Source organism: Orycteropus afer, unplaced genomic scaffold, assembly GCF_000298275.1.
Source record: "Orycteropus afer afer isolate SDZICR_OR568_19922 unplaced genomic scaffold, OryAfe1.0 scaffold00084, whole genome shotgun sequence".
Taxonomy (NCBI): Eukaryota; Metazoa; Chordata; class Mammalia; order Tubulidentata; family Orycteropodidae; genus Orycteropus; species Orycteropus afer.
Window position 1 is genome coordinate 10,768,150 of NW_006921671.1, and position 11,870 is coordinate 10,780,019.

General features: G+C 33.7%; 1 protein-coding gene across 1 annotated transcript in view; it reads left to right on the plus strand.

The window, feature by feature from the left end:
• The window catches only part of GCA (grancalcin), a 30,440-nt gene extending 18,570 nt beyond the window's left edge, over positions 1-11,870 (plus strand). Inside the window, exons 7-9 of the mRNA XM_007941857.2 lie at positions 8,618-8,640; positions 9,588-9,697; positions 11,738-11,870. Coding sequence (XP_007940048.1) covers positions 8,618-8,640; positions 9,588-9,697; positions 11,738-11,870 — 266 coding nt within the window. The remainder of the gene's footprint in view (positions 1-8,617; positions 8,641-9,587; positions 9,698-11,737) is intronic.

The window sequence follows — 11,870 nt, forward strand, 5'->3', positions numbered from 1 at the left end:
TATATGTGCAAAAGGGTTCATCTTTGTTGTCTGTACTTCCCATGTACCTCTCTCTGTCTTTCTCTTCCTCAATGCCACTATATTGATCACTCACATTTGGTACATTGCCCTTCTCTTCACCCAAATCCCAAATCATTTTTAATGGCAAAACAATACCCTTCCTTTTATAAAGAATAGTTACTTGTGGTGATACATCCTTTAAGAGGGAAAAGAATTTTAATTTGTAATATAATAAAGGTATTTATTATTTCAGATGGTTGCTATCAACCTGATTCCAATTCTAGTTTTTTTTTTTAATTGATGTTATAGGAAAGTTATATTTCACATTTGCTTTAATGTTGTAGGTTTTGTTGTTGTTTTGTTTTTGTTATATTTGTAGATGGAAAATACAGGCTCAACATTACCTTACTAGTATGTTCAAACCAGTATTTGAGTTGCAAGTCTTGGAAACTTCTGAAAATGCTTCCCTGGAATATAATTAATCAAATAGTGAAAAATCATTCTATTATTGCTAGATGATGATTTTCCTTGTTTTAGTTTTTGCAGGGCACTATGGCAATTTGAATGTCTAGAATTTGAAAGCTAAAGAAATATTGTGAATTCTTCTGCATGGAAGAACAGAACTGGACTACTTTAAATTAAAGCTTTTGGGGCTTTTCTGTGTTCCTACCTGTTAAACCACTTCTCTATATCTATTTTTACCTTAGCGCACAGTTCAAGCAATAAAAAAGATGTCTTTTTTTTGGGATATTGTTGCTTTTAGAAAAGTATCTATTTAATGCCATAAAATATTGCTCTATAATTAATTGATGTAAATATTTCTTAGCCTTAACTTTTATCAATATAAGCTTAGAGGAATATACTTACAAGACAGATTGTATAAGAAGCCAGGCAATGAAAACCTTGATAGAACTAATTTATACTTATGTGGAACTTACATCAGGAGCTCTGGTGGTATAGTGGTTAAAGCATTGGCTGCTAACCAACAGGTCAGTGGTTCAAACCCACCAGCCACTTCATGGGAGAAAGAATAGGCAGTCTGCTTCCATAAAGATTTACAGCCTTGGAAACCTGATTAGGCAGTTCTACTCTGTCCTGATGGGTCACTATAAATCAGAATTGTCTTGATGACAGTGGGTTTGGTTTTCTTTTTTTTGAAGCTTATATATTATACTTTCAGATTTTATTGTAGTTGTTGGTGTTTGGGGGCTAGCTAGAAGGGGAAACTTGGATTTTATGCATTATTTGTACGAGGGTTTATCCTTCATTACGTAATCAAAGAATAGAACTTCATGAATCTTTGCTTATGAAGAAAAAAATCATAGTTCCTAAAAACTTGTACTAATAAACCCAAAAATTCACTGCCATCAAGTTGATTCTGACTTATTATGACCCCAAAGGACAGAGTAGAAATGCCCCCATACGGTTTCCAAGGCTGAAAATCTATATAGAAGCAAACTGCCACATCTTTCTCCCATGGAGTGGCTGGTGGGTTCGAACCAGCTGACAATTCAGTTAGCAGCCAAGTACTTAACCACTGTACCACCAAGACTCCTTTAATTCACCTTAGGTGGATCATAAATTAATCTATAGTGAAATAAGACTATAGGAGGCATTGCTTTTCCTTTTTTTTACAGTGTACATTTATCTTCATTATTTTTATTGTCTTCTGTGAAAACAAGTTTTTGAATAATTAACAGTTTTCCTACATAGATAACCTAAAGTGGATCTTTCTCTAAATCTAAATTTTCTGGAAAGGAAACATATTTTTAATGGAATGTCAAGAATTAAATTTGTTCTGTTAAATAGTTGTTTATATCTAATGCCAACTGTTTACAAAGTTAAAGTAATCAATCTACCACTTTAAGTGTTCAAAAATAAGAAATTTGGCTTTTATGAAGACAATGGCTGGTGGTTTTGTTGATTATTAAACCAACAAGTATTCTGAGTAGATCTGTGTAAGCTGGGGCACAGAGCAGGTGGCCATGGTTGCTAGTTGCCATGAAGTTGATTCAGACTCATAATGACCCCATTTGTACAGAGTAGGACTGCTCCAGAGGGGTTTCAAGACTGACCTTTCGGAAGCAGAACGCCAGGTTTATCATCTGGGGTGCCTCTGGGTGGGTTCAGTCATCCTTTTGGCTGGTAGTCGAGCACTTAATCATCTGCATCACCTGGGACTCCATGGTACAGTAACATTACTGAGTGAGTTTTTTTTTTTTTATTACTGAGTAAATTGGAAAGTAAAGTTCAGGTGCTGTGTTTATTAATTCAGTGCCTTTCTTGGCAAATATTGTAAGTCTTTCTTAATGAAATTTTAATAAGCCACATTTTTTTTTTTTTATATATATATATACTTTAATTGAATATCTTTTAGCCTAAAGCTCTGGTAGCATAGTGCCTAAAGCACTTGACTGCTAACCAGAAGGCTGGAGGTTCAAACCCAGCAGTCACTCCTCGGAAGTAAGATGGGGCAATCTACTTCCATAGTGATACTGCTTCAGAAACCCAAGGAGGGGTCGCTACGAGTCGGGTCCAACTTAACGGCACATAACAACAACAACAAAGGTGAACACAAAGTTCCATGGTTTTCATATGGCTGGTGATCAAATTAATAGTGTTTATAACTCCATGTTTCTTAAAGGATGGAGGGGGTATAGCAAGATGTTGGGGAGTGTATTTTTATAATGCTTAGACAATTTTAAGCCAACTTTCACTTTTATAAACCCTGGAAAGAAGTAAGATATAGCCATTTTGGCATTGATAATTTTCTGTAATTGGCTGTAAAATTCACTTGGTCAGTTTTATTAGAATGTGCGAGTAAATAAATTTTTCCTTTAACTCTTAATTTTTTTTCACGAACATGTATTTAATAATGTGAGAAGACATTTAGCAATAAAAAATACTGACTCTTAGTTGGAAGTATTGTAGGAAAAAGTAAACATTAACCACACTGTACGTCCTTCAGGTTGAATAAGGGTGATAATGTGATTCATCAAACTGAAATTCTAACATCCAGGTTAAAGACAGTGCAGTTGCTAGACTATTGTCAGGTTAACTATAATAATCACCCTTATTTGGAAGCTTATTGTTGAGGAGCTTTACAAAAAGCTCATACTTTACAAAAGACATATGATACTACTCATGCACATTTTTGCCAAATGACACTTTGTGTTAGCCTTCTTTACACAAGTCTCTAACTTATTCCTTTTCCAAAGGACGTTCCTATGAACTTTGATCACAGGAGATCTGTGAAGAAGGTGTTTTCATGGCCAAATATATTTGGGAAACTCACCTTCCTAACCTTCCTCTTGGAGCTTGATAATGTATATGAAAGCCTAAGGTAAATAAAGTTGACCCAGTTTTTGTCAAAACTTTTTGACCACAGAACCCCTTTCTTTAGTAGAACTATTATTACATGCTCATCCATCTCTTTTGCGCTCTATGTTAAAGAAACAATTTTATAAAAAAACATTAGCATAGAGAATAATTTTATCAGTATTTTTATACTGAAAAGCAATTCATTCTCTTGGTGCTTTTAAAACAAGGGATACATACATCCTTTACTAAAGTAAAGATTAAATAGCTTTGTGACAGACACTACTGGAATATGAAGATAGTGTGGTACCTTATACTGGTTAAACTGAGGCCCTTAGGATATTTCTTATGATATTTTAAAGTACAGAATAATGTACACTTTTAATGTATAAGCGCTTTTATTTATACAGTAAACAAGTTTCCATGTCATTTTGAGAATTTTTTAATAAACATTCAAATAGCTTGCTGTAAAGTTTTTGTATTATACAAAATCTATTACATACATATTATGAGATGCTTCAGTTCAAATAACAGTGCAGTGATTCACCTAAGTCTAAATCTTTGCCAGATGACTAAATGTCAGATATTGCACTTCTATTTTGAGTGGCAGTTTACACATTTTAATTACAACAAGGAGAAATCAATATGGTGGGCAATCTTAATTTGTTTCACTTTAAATGTACTTTAAAGGATTATGCTCATTTAATCTATTTAAAGCTGTATTCAGCAAAAAAGTAATAGAAAAAAATATACAGTCAATTGATATGTTAAATTTCAGAAAAGGCATTTACCCTGGAAGAAAGTAGAATATACTAATACATTTTAAAGTCTGTGTAATTAAGAACAACAACAACAAAATCAGTTTGTAATTATTTAAGTAAAATATATTAATCAAATTGACTGTAATGTGCATGGTATTCCTAAAATGGACAAACATAATAAATACTATTTGTCAGAGATGTGCTTTTCTTTGTCCTTGTATCTTTAACAAACTTGTAAATGGTATGTTTTCTTCTATTTCTTTTTAGTAGTTTTCTGGTAAGCTAATAGGAATAAATTTTGTCAAAATCTGATATATCTGGTGAGTAAAATCAAAGGCTTCTTTCAGGTTAGCATATTTTTCTTTTCTCTTAAATTTTAAATTGTCACCATGGGTGTTTTATTAATTTGAAACTTGTATTGTAAGATCAAAAAGCCTTTGGCTTCATCACTTACCTAGTGAATTAATGCACACTTCCAAATAAGTGTACACTGCTAAAGGATCACCTAAGAGTTTGTCTACAGTTTGTAAATATTAAAAGATACAGAGAAAAAAAAGTATTTAGAGCTTCTCTGTTATTAGAGTGATGAGTACAGACAGAATAGTAAATGAAGAGTGCTGAGTTGATTTGTAGTCTAGAATAAGATCATACCATCACACATGTCTATACATTAAATGAACATTTTCCTGTGGTTTAGAATACTGAGCACAAAACTACTTCCAGCAAAACACTGGATTTGAAAAGTTGGTCTGTGTTTGTGTCAGCTCATTATTTGAAAACTGGGAATTCTGTGCTTTTCATCTTTATTTGTCACATTTTTTTCTACTTGTTTTTAAAAATATATTTTAGTGGCATATGAAGAAAAGAGCCTTATATTACGGAACATTCCTTTTATCCAAGTACCTTGGTAATGTGTAGCTTTGTGTATTGTTTTGTGAGCATTTAAAATGCAGGTGTGCTTCTGTACGTATGTATATATAGTAAGTAGACACTGGCACCACTTCTGCATTGCTGGGCTGTAGCACACACTTAGAGAAGGACAAGGGTCCTTGCTTATGTGCTGCTTATGTTTTCAGGTGTGCCCTTTCTGCAGCCTCAGAGATGGTGGCAATTTGGAAAGCTATCAGGAGTGAGAAGAATTGGTCTAGGGCATCATTTAATAGCTATGTTCAGACACAACATATGCCAGGAATGACCAGTTCCCTCTTCTGATATATTTTGGAGGGACTTTGGGCTTTTCCCTTAGGCATAGAATATAAATATGCACTTTAAATTTACATACATAGTCATTTATATGCCAATTGATTGTATTTCTGATCACAGTTTTTCTTGCTATGATTATTGAAAATTCAAAGGATAATATGAACAGTGCAAGAATTTATGGTCCATAAACATATTAAAGATCCATTTTCTTCTAAAAATTAAAACTCACGGCCACTAGTCAGTTCCAACTCATAGTGACCCTATTGGACAGAGTAGAACTGTCCCATAGAGTTTCCAAGGCTGTAAATCTTTATGGACAGATTGACACATCTTTCTCCTCTGGGATGACTGACAGCCAACATTTGGGTTAGCAGCAGAGCACTTTTAACCACTATGCCACCAGGGCTCCTTTCTGAAAAATTATAACCCATTTAAAAATGATCTTTGTCTTAATTGAACTCTTAGATGCATATTTTATTTCACATAGCTACTGAACCAACCCCTACACCCCAGTTGAGCTGATAGCAAGATAACATTGAAAAAGCTTTTTAATGTTCAGCTTTTTCATACTTAGGTTCTCATTTTGTAATCAGCCTTGCTTTAGATACATTTCTTTCAGATAATCTGTATTTGTTTTTTTCATTTATCATACAGGGAAATATACTCTCATGGGGGTTTAATATTTTTTCCATTAAAAATGAAGGTGTGGAATCTAAACCACTAACTCAACTAAACAGTCTTTACGTTAGAACATGCCACATTCTGACGACCAAATTTTCTTAAAAACTTTTCTTTGAAGATAATTTTTTTTCTTAAAGAATACATAAACAATTCTAGGGAATGAATTAAAAATGTGTGAAACTCAGGCAAGTGAAAATAATTATTATCTGGACATTTTCATTCTTGGTAAAAGGAAAAAATGAATCAAACATATAAGTTGTTCTGTATATAAGTTAAAAAAGTTAAAGTCTGTTTAGCCACGAGAAATTTTAAGTAACCAAACAGAAAATGTTTTAGTAAATGTTTCGTGTTCTTAACTTGCAGCAATAAAAAGTGAAATGTTTTTATGCTTCCTTAATTTTCTGTGTAGTGCTTTTTTACCACTCAGTCCGGCTTGCTAGAGTTCTGATGAAACCCAGTAAAACAGGAGCACTGTTAGAATTACATGATTTCATGAAATACATCAGCACCACCATGCCTATATTTAGTACTGTACCTAAAATGTTGGAAATAGTTGGCTTCTCTAATAAAAGTATCCTAACTAGCTAATGAGATTTACTTCCTTTGTTCCCAAAATAATTTTTTTACAAATTCTTGATTTTTCATGTATAAATAGATCAGAAATTATATATTTCATTCTTAAATAATGTATATATTCTATATTTTCAATACAACTTGTACACTTCTTTTAGCTACCAAAAGATTGCAATCATTGTTACATGAAATTTACATTTTTCTTATTTACAGTTATTTGTAGAACATTATTGCAAAACTAGTTGTGCAAGTAGATTACACTGTCAATACCACATACCAATCTTTGAAGAAAATAGTTGCAAAAAAATAAATATTTCTGCACAGAGTTTCAAAAGCATCATGGTTTCATGCTACATTGTGTGAATAAAGACTAGGGAGTAGTATGTGTTTTGGTAGATTGTTTCATCATGTTTAAAGCATTCCAAGGTACTTACTACTTAACCAACATGAGTAAGTTTCTTATTTATATCAGATGACTGACATTTTCAGGTTATCACACTTTTTTTTTTTTTTGAAATATTTAACTGGTAAACATTTTGATATGTTTTTTCTATGAAAATTATAAAATGCCAATTTCAGCTAAAAAAAAAAAAAAAAAGCATTGTACCTTGTATTAAAATCAGTAGATCCCTAGGCGATAAATAAATTTAAAAATACCCCAAAACTAGAGATTGTTCAGTACTGTATTTCTTTGCTATTTGGAAGTAGGGCACCATACTATTTTAATGCTATTGTAATTTTGTTGAGGCTGTGTGAAGAAGTTGCTTATAAGATGACAGATCCTTGAATTTTACTCTTAAATAAAAAAAGGATGATGGAAATTGTTTAGAATTTTCTTATATGCTCAATAATTCAAGTAGTATATATCACTACAAAAAAGAAAAAGAAACAATGAAAATGCTGATAATTGTGATTATTTCCATTTAAAACAGTGACATTATTTTGGAATTAAAAAGCAAATTATAGCCCCATGACTTTTTTACATGAAGGTGTATTCACACAGAGGAAGTACAAAGAATGCAGGTTAAATGTAAAATGTTTTAAAATGCAATGTACCAAATCATGTCACATCTCTCAAAATTCAAATTAACTGAAAGAAATCACAGATGTCATAACTACAATTTAGGGATTCGTCTAATTTTTGACATTAATTTTTCATGAATAACCACGTTAATATTGCCACTTTTCATAATGAAAAAATTATTGAGAGTTCTTTAACAATTCTTTCTATACTCATTTAAGAATTTGATTATTATTAGTTTAACAATGAAATTGGTTCATTGTATGGTTCTGTGCTCTTACCACTGCATTTCTATAATGTTTTAGGCTTCTATTCATTGTAATAACTTGTTAGCATTAAAGCAGTTTATGTTAATTAGCTCTCTCAGTTTCCACTTAATAGCTTATGTAAATAAACCCTGGGATAATTCCTTTTCCTGTTGTCAGTTATTAATAATTCATATCTTTCTGTGAATTTTCTATATTGGATTTTCTTAAAGCAAAATCTATTTTCACCACAAGTACATGTGTTAAATTATTCTAAGCTTGGGTACTGATCTATGACAGTGCGTAAGACTTTATAAAACACTTAAAAGCAAGATCCTTTTAGTTTTTAAAAGATTACCATCGCTTCATTATAAGTTAACTAGAATCAAATGATAATCACTTTGAATGTGAACACTTGAGGAAAAGGAGGAGTAGGGACACTATGGCACACCTAGAAAATAATTGCAATGCAATATGTGATTTTATGATGTTGGATTAAGGCGGTATTTAACAAGTATCAGGGTGTTACAGCAGAGGAAGCTTTGCTAATACTGGTGTTTTGCTGCTTTTGGTGTTATGGAAACTGATCTTTGAGAGGTGTGTGAAAATCACTTTGTAGATTTTTGTCACAGAGAGTAAATGGGGTCAGTGTTGGTTAGAGGAAAGATCTACTGTGTGTTTTTCAGAAGACCCAAATAGTGCACCAATACCACTGTAACACCATTATCTTTGTGATGATGCACAAGTTACATGATGATTTACAATCTTATGATGCTTTATGGTTTACAAAACATTTCTTTATATATATTTCACAGGATCCTCAACATACCCCTTCAAGGTATGTAAGATGTTATGTCCTTTTTTATAGTTTAGGGAACTGGGGCTCACTAAGGTTTTAAATGTCAGGAGTAAGTGGAGAAGGAAAGACTGGAAATCAGGTTCACCACACCAAGTCCTTGCTATTTCCACTGTTTCACACTAAGGCAGTCTAAGTAAGATCTGTGTAAGGTATCCTTGCACTGAGAGAGGGAGTGGGCCCAGGCACCTGAAAAGAGCTATTGAAACAGTAAAACTCTATTTTTTATAAATAATATTGTATTTATGGTAAAAATCATATTTTGAAAATATATTTTCAAATACACACTTGGAACTACATCATGGATCTAGAGAGAGGGTTCCACAGAGAGCCAGCGTTTACAGAATATGTTCTCAAAGCGCTGAATTTGACAGATCAGATTTGCATAGTTGGTGTGTATCATGGATTCAGAGCAGGTATGTTTGTAACAATGAGATTCATTGTTACCACTATTATTATATAATAAGTATTATTTAAAGCTATAAACCTAATACTACAAAATATAATTAAGAGAGACAAAACAATAGCTACACTAGGATTTTTCGGAATCAAAAAATTAGTCTTGGCAAAGTTGTTTAATTAGAAACAACACATTGGGCAAAAGCTAAATTGTGAAAAATTATTTGTTTCCTTGATTGTTTTTATATGTCATGTTCCTGGATGAGAAACAAAAGAATCTAGTATTTTTGGGGCACCTGCTCTGTGCCGGTCACTTTATGTTATCTCTTTTTCTCCTTAGGCTTCTGTGAGGCAGGTGCCATTCTCAACTTTACAAATTCAAGGGAAAAAAACTCAGGGAATTTAATTAACTTGCTCAGGATCACACAGGTGTTAATGGAAGAACTCAGGTTGGACCTAAGTCAATCTGATGGCACAGCCTATACTTGCACTTCTGCACTAGTTATTCACAGATTTGGGGTGTGCATCAGAATCCTACGGACGATGCTTATCAAAGACGGTGGCTGAGCCCTAATCCTGGAGTTTCTGATTTAGTGGGTCTAGATAAGGCCCAAGAATTTGCATTTCTAACAGTTCCCAGGTGATGGTGATGCTACTAGTTAAGGGACCACACTTTGAGGATACCTGTTCCCCATCATGCTGTCTTCCAAGACATAATGTCTACATTCACATGATAGACACATTTGTTTTACTGTAAAAATATGATTGATGTTGTTGTTGTTATATGCTGTCGAGGTGGACCCGACTCATAGTGACCCCTCCTTGGGTTTCTGAGGCAGTATCACTATGGAAGTAGATTGCCCCATCTTCCTTCTGAGGAGTGGCTGGTGGGTTTGAACCGCCAGCCTTCTGGTTAGCAGTCAAGTGCTTTAGGCACTATGCTACCAGAGCTCTATAACTTATAAAACTTACATTGTAATAAGAAATCTGCTTGAAGGTATTAATCTAATTTTTATTTCAACCATGGCTAGTCTGCTATGTTAAATTTTGCAATGCTAATTTTGCAATTCAATTTTAATAACTAGATCATTTTGAAGAAGCCATTAAAAGCATCTAGAGGAAAGATATTATTATTAATTAATAATATTTTAGATATGCTGATGAGGTGATATATTTTAAGCTTAGCTAATATATGATGGGATTTTAAAATGACATTTGGATAAGGACATTATCCTGTTAGGTATTTTGGAACCACTGCCAAAGTTCAACTCCCCTGAAAGACCTTATATGCAATCCTTATTTATACATGCATATTAAACCTGAGTCCAAATGTCACCATGGCCTGACTTAGTTTCCCTATGTCCTGTCTAGAAGAGTTGGAAAGTTCAATCCTGATGAACAGCTCATTATAACGAGTTTAAGAAATTAGGCTATTCCAAATCTGTCCCCTGATTTCTGATGTTTGGTGAATGAGTGATTATTAATTTACAAAGTCTACAAGAACATTCGGCATTTTTTATTCCTACTTTTCTTAATAACTAATTAATGTATAAGACTCCCTTATGGGATAAAATGAGATGTATAGATTTCAGCTCTCTTCCCAGCACTTAATAACATCAGGAAAACATCTAATCCAAAGAAAACTTAGATTCCAGATGATATTTTTTTGGCCAAGGCAACAGGTAAAACTTTAGGAGGAAAGCAAATTGTGTTAATGCTTCTAATTAACTAGAAGAAGGAAACAGTTGCTACACTGCTATTATGATTGGTTGCAGCAGTTAGATCTGGTCCTCAGTGGGATCCCAACATGGAGAGGCCAGACTCTTTTTGCTACAGAAACCCAAGGAGGGGTCGCTATGAGTAGGGTCCAACTCGGGCACATAACAACAACAACGACAGTGGGGAAGTTGACTGTCTGCTTTTATGTATTAGGTGTCTGGTTGGGGCAAAAGTATGCATTTTGTACATTAAGATAATTACTTAGGCTATCTAGAAGCCAGTTTAGCCATTGAGTCTTCTGATGTTTGTGCCTCATCTATATGGGCAATATATATTTTTTAAACCACATTTTTTAAGAAGCACTGGTGGCACAGTGTTTAAGCACTCAGCTGCTAACTGAAAAGTCGGTGGTTCAAATCTATCAACTATCCATGGGAGAAAAGACCTGGCAATCTGTTCTTATAAAGATCACAAGCTAGGAAACGGGGCGGTTCTAGTCTGCCATACAGCGTCTGTCACTATGAGTCAGAACCGACTTGATGGTACACAACCACCACATCCTTACATTGCTCAGGTTCTTTAAGCTAATACCCTGTAGGAGGGGACTTTCCTAATCCTGCCTGACTCTATGAGACTAAGTTTTTAAAATCAAGCAATTACTTTATGTCGACGAATTAAGAAGAAAAAGGCTTGTGCTATGCTAGAATTTAAACAAGCTGGATGCTTGCACACAATTTCCATCTTCCCATTGCTTCATGCTAACTTTTTATAAAGAAATATAAGTAGAGGTTTTATGTGGAAAGTCGAATTTTATGCATGTCATACCAAATGTTGCAGCTGAAGCATTCACTAATAAAACAATCAGATCTAAATTTCTCACCTGCCAAATCCTCTCTATAAATGAACGATCTCTGGTGAATTCATTCTGAATTTGCCTGAATCCTTATTAAATTTGTTGCAGCTGCAAAAAATGCCCAAATATGGAAATAAAATCCCTAATGAGCCCTCTGAACCAGTTAGCCATTGCTGTGGTTCTGTCTCCCCTGCTAGATCCAGTTTGTAACACAGTGCTAAGCTCATTAAATGTTTGTTAA